The sequence below is a fragment of the Aquarana catesbeiana genome, linkage group LG03 (genome assembly GCF_042186555.1).
Source record: "Aquarana catesbeiana isolate 2022-GZ linkage group LG03, ASM4218655v1, whole genome shotgun sequence".
NCBI classification, from domain to species: domain Eukaryota; kingdom Metazoa; phylum Chordata; class Amphibia; order Anura; family Ranidae; genus Aquarana; species Aquarana catesbeiana.
In genome coordinates, this window is record NC_133326.1 from 503,164,307 (window position 1) to 503,181,370 (window position 17,064).

Consider the following 17,064-nt stretch of genomic DNA (forward strand, 5'->3'; position numbering starts at 1 on the left):
TTCACAACTTTGAGTGGTTATACCAGAATGATGCCTGCAGGTTTAGGTATCATCTTGGTATCATTCTTTTCAGCCAGCGGTCGGCTTTCATGTAAAAGCAATCCTAGCGGCTAATTAGCCTCTAGACTGCCTTTACAAGCCGTGGGAGGGAATGCCCCCCCCCCCCCCCCACCGTCTTCCGTGTTTTTCTCTGGCTCTCCTGTCTCAACAGGGAACCTGAGAATGCAGCCGGTGATTCAGCCAGCTGACCATAGAGCTGATCAGAGACAAGAGTGGCTCCAAACATCTCTATGGCCTAAGAAACCGGAAGCTACGAGCATTTTATGACTTAGATTTCGCCGGATGTAAATAGCGCCATTGGGAAATTGGGGAAGCATTTTATCACACCGATCTTGGTGTGGTCAGATGCTTTGAGGGCAGAGGAGAGATCTAGGGTCTAATAGACCCCAATTTTTTCAAAAAAGAGTACCTGTCACTACCTATTGCTATCATAGGGGATATTTACATTCCCCGAGATAACAATAAAAATGATCTAAAAAAAAAAAAAATGAAAGGAACAGTTTAAAAATAAGATAAAAAAGCAAAAAAATAATAAAGAAAAAAAAAAAAAAAAAAAAAAGCACCCCTGTCGCCCCCTGCTCTTGCGCTAAGGCGAACGCAAGCGGCGGTCTGTCGTCAAACGTAAACAGCAATTGCACCATGCATGTGAGGTATCGCCGCGAAGGTCAGATCGAGGGCAGTAATTTTTGCAGTAGACCTCCTCTGTAGATCTAAAGTGGTAACCTGTAAAGGCTTTTAAAGGCTTTTAAAAATGTATTTATTTTGTTGCCACTGCACGTTTGTGCGCAATTGTAAAGCATGTCATGTTTGGTATCCATGTACTCGGTCTAAGATCATCTTTTTTATTTCATCAAACATTTGGGCAATATAGTGTGTTTTAGTGCATTAAAATTTAAAAAAGTGTGTTTTTTCCCCAAAAAATGCGTTTGAAAAATCGCTGCGCAAATACTGTGTGAAAAAAAAAAATGAAACACCCACCATTTTAATCTGTAGGGCATTTGCTTTAAAAAAATATATAATGTTTGGGGGTTCAAAGTAATTTTCTTGCAAAAAAAAAAAAACTTTTTCATGTAAAAAATAAGTGTCAGAAAGGGCTTTGTCTTCAAGTGGTTAGAAGAGTGGGTGATGTGTGACATAAGCTTCTAAATGTTGTGCATAAAATGCCAGGACAGTTCAAAACCCCCCCAAATGACCCCATTTTGGAAAGTAGACACCCCAAGCTATTTGCTGAGAGGCATGTCGAGTCCATGGAATATTTTATATTGCGACACAAGTTGCGGGAAAGAGACAAATTTTTTTTTTTTTTTTTTTTTTTTTGCACAAAGTTGTCACTAAATGATATATTGCTCAAACATGCCATGGGAATATGTGAAATTACACCCCAAAATACATTCTGCTGCTTCTCCTGAGTACGGGGATACCACATGTGTGAGACTTTTTGGGAGCCTAGCCGTGTACGGGACCCCGAAAACCAAGCACCGCCTTCAGGCTTTCTAAGGGGCGTGAATTTTTGATTTCACTCTTCACTGCCTATCACAGTTTCGGAGGCCATGGAATGCCCAGGTGGCACAAAACCCCCCCAAATGACCCCATTTTGGAAAGTAGACACCCCAAGCTATTTGCTGAGAGGTATAGTGAGTATTTTGCAGACCTCACTTTTTGTCACAAAGTTTTGAAATTTGAAAAAAGAAAAAAAAAAAAAGTTTTTTCTTGTCTTTCTTCATTTTCAAAAACAAATGAGAGCTGCAAAATATTCACCATGCCTCTCAGCAAATAGCTTGGGGTGTCTACTTTCCAAAATGGGGTCATTTGGGGGGGGTTTGTGCCACCTGGGCATTCCATGGCCTCCGAAACGGTGTTAGGCAGTGAAGAGTAAAATCAAAAATTCACGCCCTTAAAAACGCTGAAGGCGGTGATTGGTTTTCGGGGCCCCGTACGCGGCTAGGCTCCCAAAAAGTCCCACACATGTGGTATCCCCATACTCAGGAGAAGCAGCTAAATGTATTTTGGGGTGCAATTCCACATAGGCCCATGGCCTGTGTGAGCAATATATCATTTAGTGACAACTTTGTGCAAAAAAAAAAAAAAAAAAAAAAAAAAGTGTCACTTTCCCGCAACTTGTGTCAAAATATAAAATATTCCATGGACTCAATATGCCTCTCAGCAAATAGCTTGGGGTGTCTACTTTCCAAAATGGGGTCATTTGGGGGGGGGTTGTGCCACCTGGGCATTCCATGGCCTCCGAAACTGTGATAGGCAGTGAAGAGTGAAATCAAAAAGTTACACCCTTAGAAATCCTGAAGGCGGTGATTGGTTTTCGGGGTCCCATACGCGGCTAGGCTCCCAAAAAGTCCCACACATGTGGTATCCCCGTACTCAGGAGAAGTAGCTGAATATATTTTGGGGTGCAATTCCACATAGGCCCATGGCCTGTGTGAGCAATATATCATTTAGTGACAACTTTTTGTAAATATTTTTTTTTTTTTTTGTCATTATTCAATCACTTGGGACAAAAAAAATAAATATTCAATGGGTTCAACATGCCTATCAGCAATTTCCTTGGGGTGTCTACTTTCCAAAATGGGGTCATTTGGGGGGGTTTTGTACTGCCCTGCCATTTTAGCACCTCAAGAAATGACATAGGCAGTCATAAACTAAAAGCTGTGTAAATTCCAGAAAATGTACCCTAGTTTGTAGACGCTATAACTTTTGCGCAAACCAATAAATATACGCTTATTGACATTTTTTTTACCAAAGACATGTGGCCGAATACATTTTGGCCTAAATGTATGACTAAAATTGAGTTTATTGGATTTTTTTTATAACAAAAAGTAGAAAATATCATTTTTTTTCAAAATTTTCGGTCTTTTTCCGTTTATAGCGCAAAAAATAAAAACTGCAGAAGTGATCAAATACCATCAAAAGAAAGCTCTATTTGTGGGAAGAAAAGGACGCAAATTTCGTTTGGGTACAGCATTGCATAACCGCGCAATTAGCAGTTAAAGCGACGCAGTGCCAAATTGGAAAAAGACCTCTGGTCCTTAGGCAGCATAATGGTCCGGGGCTCAAGTGGTTAATTGTGATCACTTTTATTATATTGTTTTTTTAGAAATAAAATGCCCTTTTTTATCTGCACTATGTGGAAGCAATCATTTTTTCTCCACATATTACTTTGATGCGAGTGTGTGTTCCGTCCGGGTACACTTGGTCTACCCTCCTTACAAGATTCCAATCTCGAGTTCCAGCCACAACGGTTGATTCGTATGGCTCTCTGAGTTCCCGTGGTATTTGTTACAGAGGTCCCAACCATCCGGACATCCTTGCATCTGCCATGTGTGGCACATTGCTCACAAAGACTCTATGTCGCTGACAGTAGGGTCCACCTGATTCGGTAAGAGCATACACTTACTACCCCATCCATTGATGTTTTTTCTGAGGTTGTTCCTACGGATGGATCTATACATCTACTGTCTACACTTGGAAACTTACCATTTCGGGTTATTGTTCCTGTGTTCACAAACCGTTGGACATTTATCACATATATTTTTGCTTTAGGCAATCAGAACTTTTGTTTGTCACCTTTGGAGTCCATTTAACCTTGTTGAAGGTCGTGCTGTTTCATGGACTTCTTGCTTTTACACTGTTATCATGACCCTCTTTATACTTGCATAGGATCGGCGGCATAAAAAGGAACTGATGTCCTCCATTTCCTCCTGCAGCCACTGAATGCTGGCTTCTCCTCCTCTCCCTCCCACAGGCATTCAGCAGCTGTAGGAATTCCTCTTAATGTCGCCGATCCTATCCAGGTCCTGCTGCCAGGCATGCATGCAGTGTCCAGCTTGCAATGCCCATGCCTCAAGAACTCCCACACCGCCTCCCTGCTCTGTTCTTCATTCTTCCAGACTGTGAGGGAGCCCCAGAGGAAGCAGGCAGAGGAAATGACATGACAGCCTGGAAGTGTGGGAGAGGAACTGACAGTGGTCGCCAGGGACAGTGACAGCGTGGAGGAGCCCGGTATGTTAATAATAACGCCGCCCTCCTGTCCCTGAGCCATATACCGGTCACTGGCAGGGGAAAGATGACCTGTCATGAGGGGAGGGGATTAGAGACTAGGATTTCCACTGAAATGGGACAAATATGGCGAAAAATAAACTGACAGGTTTTATAACCCTCCCTTACGCCACAGGCATCGCCAGGGTGTGGCTATCGAGGCTGGAGCCCCGAATGTGGCGCCTATAGCCCCAAGTTTCAGCGGGTTGCGGCTGCAGCATTGGAGGTGGAGGAGAGACGAGCAGGCGGGTCGCGGTTGTGGCGGGCGGCATTGGAGGTGGAGCAAAGAAGAGCGGGCAGACGAGCAGAGATGACACCATCTCTCTCCGCCCGCCTGTCACCACTCTTCCGCCCTCACAGCTGGGCCACGTCAATGTGGGAGTGATGTGTGGCGGGGACCAGAGAGATGACATCATCTCTCACTGCCCACCACACATCAGCGCTCTTCTGCCCTCACAGCGCGGGTCTTTTAAATGTCGGAGGTGCAGCAGGGAGCAGAGAGATTACATCATCTCTCACTGCCCGCCCCGCATCTCCACTCTCCTGCCCTCACTAAATGGGCCAGTGCTGCCAGCCTGCCACCAATGCAGCGACAATGCACATTTTGTGGCACTGGCTGGCATGGCAAGTGACAAACTGCTAATGGTGGCAAGTGATGTGGCAAGTGACGTGGCAAGCGACAATCTGCTAATGGTGGCAAGTGATGTGGCAAGTGACGTGGCAAGTGACAATCTGCAAATGGTCGCAGATGACGTGGCAAGTGACAATCTGCAAGTGATGTGGCAAGTGACAATCTGCAAATGGTGGCAAGTGATGTGGCAAGTGACAATCTGCAAATGGTGGCAGGTGATGTGGCAAGTGACAAACTGCAAATGGTGGCAGGTGATGTGGCAAGTGACAAACTGCAAATGGTGGTAGGTGATGTGGCAAGTGACAAACTGCAAATGGTGGCAGGTGATGTGGCAAGTGACAAACTGCAAATGGTGGCAGGTGATATGGCAAGTGACAAACTGCAAATGGTGACAAGTGACGTGGCAAGTGACAATCTTCAAATGGTGGCAAGTGATGCGGCAAGTGACAATCTGCAAATGGTGGCAAGTGATGTGGCATGTGACATGGCAAGTGACAATCTGCAAATGGTGGCAAGTGACGTGGCAAGTGACAATCTGCAAATGGTGGAAAGTGACAATCTGTAAATGGTAGCAAGTGATGTGGCAAGTGACAATCTGCAAATAGTGGCAGGTGACGTGGCAAGTGACATGCTGCATCTGGTGGCAGGAGATGTGGCAAGTGACGCGCCCAGGGCTCCCACTGATTCTGCATTATGGTGAGTTGAACCACTTCATTATATATTACAATGTAACAATAGAAACAATGCGCTTCGATCACCCTGATACCATATCAACCATGGTGCCATGATGATTGAAATGCCAACACCAGCCTTCCTTTGCCCGTGAAAAATTGCTTACCACCAGCGTGCCCCTGTTCCCCGCCCCCCAGGTTGGTGACCGCTGCTATGGGCTTTAGCCCCAGATCTTTTGCAGACCTAGCAACACCCCTGTTTTACGCTATCCAATATTTAAAAAAAAAAAAAATTTCCTATAGTTAGTTCGGCTTTAAATAGTATGTCTTGGCTGGATTGAACCTTTAATAATATAAGCTGTGAGTAAATTTGTTTCAGGCAGTCACCTTATGCATTTCTTTTGCTTGGCCTTTCCCTGTGCTATCTGTGTTTAATCTCCACTAGATGCTAGCCTGACTGGTGTCCACGATTTTGCAGGAAAAGTCTCCACTAGTCATGATCATTATTTCTTGAGGTCCTGGGATTTAATCTTGCATTGCTGGTAAGTATACACAGTATATCTATTTTCTAGTATTTTCTCGACCTTATTATCATCTTAAAAAAAAAAAAAAAAAAAGTCTCTAAAAAGTCCACATTAACAAGAAAACTTGACCTTGTACTTCCTTATTATACCCTGTACTTTCCCTAAAGGAGTAGGTATATGTATAGAAGCAGAATTTCCAAACCCATCAAAATATTTTGGTGTAAGCATTGGCAGATACTTTCTATGCACACCATGGTTTAGGCTAAATCAGAACATACAGTTCAAGATGGTTGTTCCCATGTCAACCTCCCTGCTTAATCCTTGTAAATAGATCTAGTGTCTGAACTGTTTAGACTTTAAGCCCGGGTTCACACCACAACGGGCTGCGGATCGCACAGGAGCGCTGTGCGTCCCTGTTCACCGTTTCAGGGACGAATCAGGGCCGATTCTATGCCTGAATTCGGCCCTGAAACGCAGCCAAAGACGCACAGCGTTTTTGTGCAGTGCGCACCGCAGCCGCCCCGGAGATATGTGAACCGGCTCCATAGGTAGCCAGTCACATTCTCCTGCTATGCGAATTAGAGGTGCGGAAACGCACCTCTAATTCGCATAGGTGTGAACCCGGGCTTAATAAAGCATTGTTCGAACATGCATTTCGGTGGCCTTGATGGCTTAAAGTTTAATCTGTCTATATTTTGCCTCCCCAAGCTCTTCCTTTCCCCCCTCATGCATGCTAATGAAATATTTCAATAAACTTTTCCATTTTCATTGCACACTATACCTTGTTTTAGACCCTAGACATGCTTCTCTATGCAATGCAAACAGATTATGGCGGGGTGAGGGTTCAGGGCAGCAAATTGTTGTACTGTACATAGCTTCTTGAAAACATCAGAGCACCCTGCCCTTGTACTCTTCTCCAGAGACCTCAGCCCTGATGCAATCAACGGGACGTTTCTTGGCAAGAGTTATATGAATAGAAAAATATCTGAATAGATGTCAAGTCTGGAGGATAGGTAATACCCACATGTGATGCTGAGATTCCATGATTGTAAGAGCTGAGATCCAATAAATCAAAGAGCAGGGCCAGGGACAGTAAGGCTGAAAGCTGGGATGGAGAAGGCTAGATGATGCTGGATGTCCCCCAGCCAGGAAATGAAACAGGCTCTGTGTGCTCTGTTGGTGCAGAGTCCAATGCACAGGGCGGGGGCTACTGCTAGGGGAACTAGGCAGCCACCTAGGACACACGGTGGGGGCAGATGCAGGGGTGAATTGGGCTTGGAGGAGGGTGGAAATTGCCCCCAGGCAGCTGTGATGCCCCCCAAAAAAGGCTGCCGCAGCGTCGTTTCGCTCACAGTATTAGTGTCCCATTCCTCTTCTTCGTCGCTGGCCGCTGCTGCCCACTGCCTGGTTGCTAAGACTGCCTGGCATCTAGCAACCAGTTACGTCACCTAATGCAGGTCCCAGCATTCAGAGCGGAGGTTGGAGGAGGATGTAACTTCCTCCTCTTCCTCCTAGTGCTTAGCTCCACCCACATCCTCCAGCCTGTGCGGCGGGGCCCCCTGCTCAGAGGGAAGGGAACTGCATTTCAGAGTCCCAGTCTGAGGTGAGGCCAGGCGCCAGGAATGGAATGGAACTACATGTCATGAGGGAGCTGGGTAGAGACCCATACAGAAAGGATGGCAGCTGAGCTGCTGCTGGAGGAGAACAGATGACACCCACAGAGGGATAGGAGGAGGTCACATGCTTAGATCTCAGGGATTCATGCTGGGACATGTTAACCTTCACTTTTGGGGGATGTGACCCCCTCAAAAGTGAAGGACTATAGGTCACAGCATGAGTCTCTCATAGTTGAGGATGCACCCCCCCCCCCCAGCTAGTAAAAGATTACAAGTCCTAGCATGAGCCCCTGAGATCTAAGGGGTCACATTCTTAGATCTCAAGGGTTAATGGGGGGACTTGTAGTCCTTCAGGTTTGGGGGGGGTCACAGCCTTAGATCTCAAGGTTTCATGCTGGGACTTGTAGTCCTCCACTTTTGGGGAGGTTCACATCCCTAGATCTCAGGGGTTCATACTGGGACTTGTAGTCCATTACTTTTGGGGAAGTGACCCCCTCCCCCCAAAAAAAATAAAGAACTGCAAGTCCCAGCATGCACCCCTCAGAGCTAAGGACAGGACTCCCCCCCAACTAGTGAAGGACAAGTCCCAGTCCCTTGAGAGTTAAGGATGTGACCCCCCCAAAACATTATCAGTAGTTTGACTTGGACTGCATAGCATATGCTTTTTTAATATAATACTATTTTTAAAAAAATTTAAGTGTTTTTTTTTTGGCAAGTATCTGGTCCTGCCTAGGGCGCAAAACAGTCTAACACTGCCAATGCATATTGCAAGAAGCTTACAGTGTGCAATTAAATCAGAGTAAACTATTTCAGTACAGAAAAGGAGTCTGTACAACTGTGCAAGACTAAAGGAAAGGCTGGGGTTAGGCTCCAAGAACTCTTATCCAGATAAGTTTTTTTTTTAATCTTGATAAAATGACACTACTTTTGCCAAAAAAAAATAATGGCTATGTATGATATAGGAAAGCATAAACAGTGTTTGAATTGGAGTGTCATCTTCGCCCTTCTGGCATCAATCTTATGAATTAATTAAAGTAATATGTTTTTTTTTTGGCTCACCTTCTTGATAAGCTTGATTAATAGCTTGGATCTCCTGGTTGTTCCTTGTAGCTAAGATCTCAATTAAGACTTTCTCATCTGTGCCGGCCCCCTGCAGAAAAATAAACACGAATTGTTTTGAGATTTGTCTGCCAAAAAAGAAAAATAATTACCTAAATTATGAAACATTTAGAAAAACATATGTCATGTGTCTTTTCCAAAAAGTCCCCCACTGCAGGAAACATTTTTGTACATACCAGCACAATCATTTGAGTATTGCAGAGCAGTCACCTGACAGTCTCCTGATATCTGACATGTGAGTATCGGTTGATCATGCAAGGCTGACGTCAAGGGATTTGATTGGCTGGAATCCATACCAAACTCGAAGGGTCTGGTATGGAATTAGGGGGAGAGCCCAATGCCATTTTTTTTTTCATTTTACTCTCCCTGCTGTTGATCAGGAATTCCCAGCTGATAGTGGAATGTGCTGGGCAGGGATGTGTCACTGGTTGTTAGGATGCTGGCGGGTGCTGGGCAGGGATGTGTCACTGGTTGTTAGGATGCTGGCGGGTGCTGGGCAGGGATGTGTCACTGGTTGTTAGGATGCTGGTGGGTGCTGGGCAGGGATGTGTCACTTGTTGTTAGGATGCTGGTGGGTGCTGGGCAGGGATGTGTCACTGGTTGTTAGGATGCTGGCGGGTGCTGGGCAGGGATGTGTCACTGGTTGTTAGGATGCTGGCGGGTGCTGGGCAGGGATGTGTCACTGGTTGTTAGGATGCTGGCAGGTGCTGGGCAGGGATGTGTCACTTGTTGTTAGGATGCTGGTGGGTGCTGGGCAGTGATGTGTCACTGGTTGTTAGGATGCTGGCGGGTGCTGGGCAGGGATGTGTCACTTGTTGTTAGGATGCTGGTGGGTGCTGGGCAGTGATGTGTCACTGGTTGTTAGGATGCTGGCGGGTGCTGGGCAGGGATGTGTCACTGGTTGTTAGGATGCTGGCGGGTGCTGGCAACCTAACAAACATAAGGAAGCTGTCACAAAACCACTGCTAAATGTTTTGCTTTACAGTCAGCCGAACACTCATTTGTTCATCCGTTCACACAAAATTCTCCATAGACTGTACACAGTGCAGAACTCTCCCTCATTATTTTCTCTGCTGGTTGAATCTTCTTAGCCTACAATGTTGTACCGGTTTCTTGATTGGTGAATGTTAACTCTCATGGTCGAATGTTCTTCTAGAACCAAATGTTAGGGAATGTTACACATGCAAAAGGCAACAAAGAAAAAGGTGATACAAGGAAACTGGATACCTTGAGTTGTATTAACCACTATCATGGGTCTATTTTTACTTTTTCTTTGCATGTGCAGTGCCATGTTATTGTGAAGAGGCTAGCAGGATTAAAACATTGTCATCATTTAAGAGGTGATGGGGTTCCATTCAATGAACCTTAGTGGGCTCAAATGTGGGCATAAGGTACGGTATAAGAAAACCCATTGATTATGGAGCTGCCCTTATTACTTTTCCAACTAGTAGACATACCTCCCTCAAAAAAGGTCCCATGAGGTCATCAGCCTGGTGTCAAGTAATGGAAGTCCAGGATCTGGTACATAGTGTCATGTTAAAGTGATTCTAAAAAGGTACATTTTTTTTTTTTTTTTTTTAAATAATAAAGATGTTATACTTACCTGAAATGGTTTTGTACAGAGCAGCCCTGATCCTCCTCCTGGCTTCTCCTCCCTTCAGAGTGCCCCCATAACAAGCTGCACTTGTGCAGGCTTGATCCTAAACCAGGTTGTGTGTGTGTCTATAGACACACACAGTACGGCTAAGCCCCCTGCTCCCTCCTCACAGGGTTTGATTGACAGCAGCAGGAGCCAATGGCACCCGCTGCTGCCGCTATGAAGAGAGAGAGAGAGAGACTGGGTTGAGATCAGTCTCAGATAAGTATTTGGGGGGGAGTGGGCTGATACAGAAGTTTTTTTCACTCTAATGCAGAGAATGCATAAAGGTAAAAAAAAAAAACCTTGTACCTTTACGACCACTTTAAGGTTAACAAGAACTTACACAAAAGTGTGTGTGAGTGGGGGGGGGAGAGAGATGGCTCTAGTTTTAGAAGCCAATATGTTTAATCATTTATCTCTCTCACATGTAGATGCATCCCTACTTTGTAACCCTTGCATCAGCTTTGAAGGCTATATTATACAGAAGTAAAGAAAAAATGAATCATTAGTGCTCCAAGAAAAGTAAAGAAATATATTTACTGCAATGGCTTTGTTTAACTGCTTAGCATCAAACTCAGCGGGTGTCATCATGAGTCCCAGGATCAGTTTGGCTAAGGTTCCAGATAACTCTGACTTCAGATCAGCCATCAGGTCCTACAAAAGATACAAATACTTTGTAATGATGCAGAGTGGGCACATTTTGCACATATACACGGCACAAATTATTCAATATAAATTTCACAAAAATCTTTTCTGATAGAGCTGCCATTGTTCTCAATTTACAAATGCTATTTGCCTGGTTGTCAAGTCTATCCTTCTGTCTCAATGCCCTAAAGTCATTAACCCATAACAAGTATGCCGATAAGGACTCTTGCCTTTACTCTTGTTTTGTTTTTTCAGCCTAATGATGGCTTGCTTCACTGATAGTGACAGCTCTTTGGATCTCATATTGAGAGTTGACAGCAACAGATTCCAAATGCAAATAGCACACTTGAAATTAACTCTAGACCTTTTATCTGCTCCTTGTAAATGGGATAATGAGGGATAACACACACCTGGCCATGGAACAGCTAAGCAGCCAATTGTCCCATTACGTTTGGTCCCTTAAAAAGTGGGAGGCACATATACAAACTGTTGTAATTCCTACACCGTTCACCTGATTTGGATGTAAATACCCTCAAATTAAAGCTGAAAGTCTGCAGTTAAAGCACATCTTCATTTCATTTCAAATCCATTGTGGTGATGTATAGAGCCAAAAAGATTAGAATTGTGTTGATGTCCTAATATTTATGGAACTGACTGTAAACACCTGAAAACATGCATGGAAAAGTGTGATTTCAGCCTAAGGACCTATTCACATGTCCATTTTCATGCAGCAAAACTCATATTTTGCTTCAATAAAATGTATTTAAAGCAGAACTTTGCTTTGTTCCTATGTAGCTACTTCTCATCTATGTGCTGCAGTTCAGTGTGCTCTGAAAGGAAACTATAGGGGCTTATTCATACCTAAACATGTGCATTAGTACACATTCTGCAACTCCTAAGACATAATACAGACTTACACGTCCAAAGTGTGATTTAAAGGCTTTCTTGATCTCTTGCCTCTGGGAATTAGAGCGCTTGGTCAGTATTTCGATAATGGTGCCCTCATCAGTACCTGCAATAAAAATGCCATTACTTAAGATAATAGCCTATGATTGAAAGAAATAGCAGCAGACTGAAGATCTAATTTCACTGTCATTCTGTTCTCTCCTCCTATCAGCATGTTCCTTGTTAGCACAGGGATATACACTGCAGCATATCTGAAAGGCTCCATGTGCTGCCACTCCCTCACCCTTTCCTAGTCTGAGCTCTGTTGTACAGGTGTTTGAAAGAGATGGGTGCCAGGAGAAATTGTGGTACTTACACAACTTGCATTTATAAAATACATTAAATAGTGTATTCATGGATACAAAGCTACATTCATTTATATCATATATATCTGTCTGGAGTGTAGTTATGACTGCACATTATCTAGCTTTGTCCGAAATTTTCCTAAGCAAACTGTTCAGCGTGAATTTTCACATTAGTCCGTTCTCACAGTAGATCCATAAGCTTGTAGACATTCTTACCAAAACCTTTCATCGCTTTCCTCAAAGCCTTCCCATCAGCGTCCGCATTAAAATCAGCAGCAGGAAATACGGTGCCTTTCAACTGAAGGAGAAATTCTAAGCATGAACATACAAATCTACTAACAGAGGCTTCCAATACTGTTCTGTTACTATTCTATTTCTTTGATAGCTTTATGATACTTTACAGCCGTGTATTAATTGAATGCCTTGTTGGGCAACCAATTAAGTACCTTAGAAAGAGTCATGCTTGCAGCATCTTTTTTGGGATTTCCAGCTAAATGTTTCTTAAATAAGGGTGAAAGATAACTAGGGCTGGGCAGAAGGAGAGGCACCCGCCTTGGGCACTGTGAAAATACTTGATGGATGTCCAACTGCTATTTGGCCTATAGAAATAGACAACTGTCATGTCACAATAGCTCACCCTAGTGTCATAATCACTCTTGTGTAATAATAGCTCCCCCTGGTGTCTTGAGATATATTGTACAATCATTGCTTACCCTGTGACATAACTATTAGATACAACAGTGTCATTATAGCTATATAAATGTTGCTAGCTATACGCTTAGAGATGTCACTTCATTCCCCCTACCCACATTAAACAGCATGGATGAAGAAATGTGAACTGAATCTGAATCTTTTCATTTTTTTAGTCGAAATTTGTTGAGCTGGGTGATGCTAACAAACTTTTTTTGGCCAAATAAGCAGTAATCAGAAAAAATTTGAGCCCTGGATGGCCCTGATGGCACCACTCGGCTCAATGTATATCTAGCCTTAAGCCGGCCATACATGGATTGAAATCTGACCAGCTCAGCAGGGACTGGCCAAAGTTTATTTCCATATATGGGCACTGTGGGTATACAGAAGTTGATCTACCAATCTACCAATTTTTCCTGCTCGATCTGCACTGTAGGCTATAGCCTGCAATGCTGATCAGTGTACTCTGCTGGTGGGAGGTCTCCCCACTGTCAGAACACAATGACACAACACCATACATCTTGAGTGTGTGAATGAGGGAATCGGGTCAGTTTTGTTTGTTCTACCCGCTGATTGAGGCTGGGTTCACACTGCTGCGATGTCAGACATCGCATGTGATTCGCACCGCACTGCTGTGCAGATCAAATGTGATGTCTGTGCGATGTAAATTCAGCCATACAGATTGTACGGCTGAATTCGCATCACATTCGGACCAAAGTCATGCAGGAGACTTTTTTGGGAATCGGATCACAAGGGTGTTTACACCCATGCGATACGATTCATGTCCGAATTGACAGTTCGCACTGCAATATGCAAACTGATCTGGGGGTGTCATTAACTTTGTATTGACACCCTCAGCGGTTTGCATAGGGCAGTGTGAACTGCCTGCGAGTTGTATGTGATGTGGGAATCTGCACTGGATTTGCACGGGTTTTCGCATCGCAGCAGTGTGAACCGAGCCTGAACGAATTGAATCTATGGGCTTTCTTAGCCTAATACCTAACCCTGGTGTCACATTAAATTAGGCTGATGAAACCATGAAACTATGGTTACTTTAGCTCACTTTTGATATTGTAATAATTTACCCTGCTGTCACAATAGTGTAGTACCTGGTGTAATATTAAAGGCAAAACTTTTTCGGAACTTGGATAGAGTGGAGATGGACTAGAACACCTGTCAGTTTTTATTGCTGTCTGTGCCCCCTGTTAGGGAAATGAACCCTCTCTATTTGTCCCGTTTATCATTGAAAGTAAAAGAAAATCTCAAGTTTCGGGTTGCCCCCAGAAAAGTAATATAGGGGAAAGCTTCCAATGGGGACACTGGTTATGGTGACCTGGGGGGCCCCAAGGGATTCCCTTAATTTGCAGGGGTTTCCTCTCACTTCCTGTTTTGTCTATGGGATAGGAAGTGAAGGGAAATGTCCCCAAAAGGACACAGGTGGAAGAAAAAAAATGTGATAGGGGTACAATCCTCCCTTGCTTTATCAAAGATGAAAAAAAAAAAGTTTTCCCTATAGTTCTACTTTAACTCTCAATTCATAATAACTTTATTTGGCATTATAACAGCTTACCCTTTCTTCTGACCATGATCACTAAATAGCCTCATGGCTTAATTTTACTTCAAAAGAACCAGCCATGACTTCAAAATAGTTTACTTTGGCTCTATAACAGCTTACCCTAGTAAACTAATAATTTGTCCTAGCTTCATGAGACATAGGGGTTGATTTACTAAAGGCAAATCCACTTTGCACTACAAGTGCACTGCAAGTACACTTGGAAGTGCACTTGGAAGTACAGCCGCTTTAGATCTGAAGGGTAGATCTGAAATGAGGTCTGTCATACCAGCTAGCAATAATTGCTTAGTTCTACTGGAGGGGACAGCTTCCCACAGCACCGGGAGAAAAAAAATGGCTAAGGGATAGGAATCCCATCATCAACACATCAATGTTGATGGGGGAATTGCTCCATCTGTGTCCACAAATAGTGAAGAAACCCTTTAATCTAACATGCTTTAGGCATACTTTTGTATCACTAATGGTCAAAAAAATAAATAGTGAAGTCAAACTCCAACAACAACTTAGAAGGAAACAGAGCACACAGAGGCAAAACACACTCAGAGCATCAATTACATTATCAAAAGACCTTTTTCTCAGTTATAAACAAATTATTTATTTAAGCTAATGAAGGAAGTCAATTTGATTTGCCTCCTTTGGGAAATGTCAGGCAGCCATTCTAGTGTAATGAGATTTTCATAATTGAACATCACAGTTTTCTGTTCCCGAATCACTTCATTTCAAAGCAGTAGGCTGATCTGCCACTAAATACTAATGGGGGTTATTTACAAAAGGCAAATCCACTTTGCACTACAAGTGTACTTGGAAGTAAAGTCACTGTAAATCCGAGGGGGACATGCAAGGAAAATAAAAAGCAGCATTTTAGCTTGCACATGATTGGATGATAAAATCAGCAGAGCTTCCACTCATTTCAGATCTACCCCTCAGATTTACAGTGAGAGCACTTCCAAGTGCACTTGCAGTCACTTGTAGTGCAAAGTGGATTTGCCGTTCGTAAATAACCCCCAATGTCTAGCTTCATAGAAAACATTGGGGTTGATTTACTAAGGGCAAATAGACTGTGCACTCTGCAAGTGAAGTTTAATCACAGCTTGGTAAATGAGCAGAAGCTTTGCTGACTTCCATCGTCCAATCATGTGCAAACAAGGATGCTGTTTTGTTATTTTCCTTGCATGTGATTGGGTATTCTTTGCAAAGTGAAGCTTTACCTCATTTACTAAGCTCCGGAGCAATTGCACTTGCAGAGTGCACAGTCTATTTGCCTTTAGTATTATAGTATTTAGTATTAATAGTACTATTAACCAGTTATTGGTTGATACTAATCTTTTTGTTATAAATATAAGGCAACTTAGATAGGATGCTTTATGCCCCAGTAGAAGACCTTTGGGTCGAAACGCGTCGGACACCTACAGCATCCTCTTTGTTGCCCATTTTTGCTTTTTTTAATTGTGATCGCATTTTTTAACTGTTATCAGGCTTTTTAGCAATAAAAAAACAATTTTTTCATCTACACTATGTGGAGGCATCTGTTCCTTTTTCCACATGCTATTTGAATGAGAATCCAGTTCCCACTCCAGTTCCAGCGGAGAGGTTCCGTTCCCTTCGATTCGCACTTTGGCCATTCATAGCGAGGACCTACCTGGTGACCCCTGGAGATCCATGCAGAGTCTGACCAGGAGGGTTCGGTGAGCCAGGACAATCCTTTCCAACGCCCGGTGGGGCACCCTGCCTAAGTGATTCCCTGTCGCTGACATGGGAGTCCAGTATATCTGGTAAGAGTTTTTTACACACTACCTTATCAAGATTTATACAGCCGATGGATATGATCTCGGGGATTTAACTATCTGCCTATGCCTGAGCTTCAACTGCCTTTTTCACTTACCCATCTTCAATCAGTGGGACAATTTTCAATCATACACGGTTTTTTGGATTGATTTCACTTATCCACTTCACGATGAGAAACTCCAGAGTTATTCATTGTATAGAGTGTGTTACCATTTATGAACATTCTTTGTAGATTTTTACATTTTAGGTGTCTATGCGCTACATTTTTCTTTTACATTGTATTCTTGTGGTTGTTTGTTGCACTGTATGTAGCTGCTTCATCTTTTCTGCATCTTTTTTGATAGCGCAGTGTTTAATTTATGATATTTATATTTGCCTTTAGTAAGTCAACTAAAGGCTGGACAGATCAGCATGCCACCCTTCAAATAACACTCCACATTCATTCAGAGTAAACAGGCAGAAAGAGAAACGTGACCACAATGCATTACTCTCTTATGCCTGAAGCCAGAATGCATTGGAAAGACCCAAAGGCAACATAAAAATAAAACAATTACCAGTGCTGTTTTCTGAAGAAGCAAAGTGTTAGCAAGATATCTAGTACAATTTAAGAAACAAAATGACATGGTTAGTGAAAGCACGCATGTTAGCTTGGTTTAAGGCTTGGTTCACACGTATGCGAATTGGATGTGGACAGGAGTTTGTGACCGGCCCACAATGGAGCGGCCTTTGGCTCAGTTTCAGGTCTGAATTTAGGCAAAAATTTGGGCCTGATTGGTCCCTGAAACGGAGAACAGGGAAGCACCGCACCCCT

The 17,064-nt window shown here is 43.4% G+C and overlaps 1 protein-coding gene across 2 annotated transcripts in view; it reads right to left on the reverse strand.

Moving 5' to 3' along the window:
• ANXA6 (annexin A6) overlaps window positions 1-17,064 on the reverse strand; it is a 139,319-nt gene that overhangs the window by 33,781 nt on the left and 88,474 nt on the right. For both annotated transcript variants that reach the window (XM_073621111.1, XM_073621110.1), the window contains exons 15-18: window positions 12,422-12,503; window positions 11,873-11,967; window positions 10,851-10,964; window positions 8,612-8,702 (exon numbers count right to left, since the gene is read on the reverse strand). In XM_073621111.1, coding sequence (XP_073477212.1) covers window positions 8,612-8,702; window positions 10,851-10,964; window positions 11,873-11,967; window positions 12,422-12,503 — 382 coding nt within the window. The remainder of the gene's footprint in view (window positions 1-8,611; window positions 8,703-10,850; window positions 10,965-11,872; window positions 11,968-12,421; window positions 12,504-17,064) is intronic.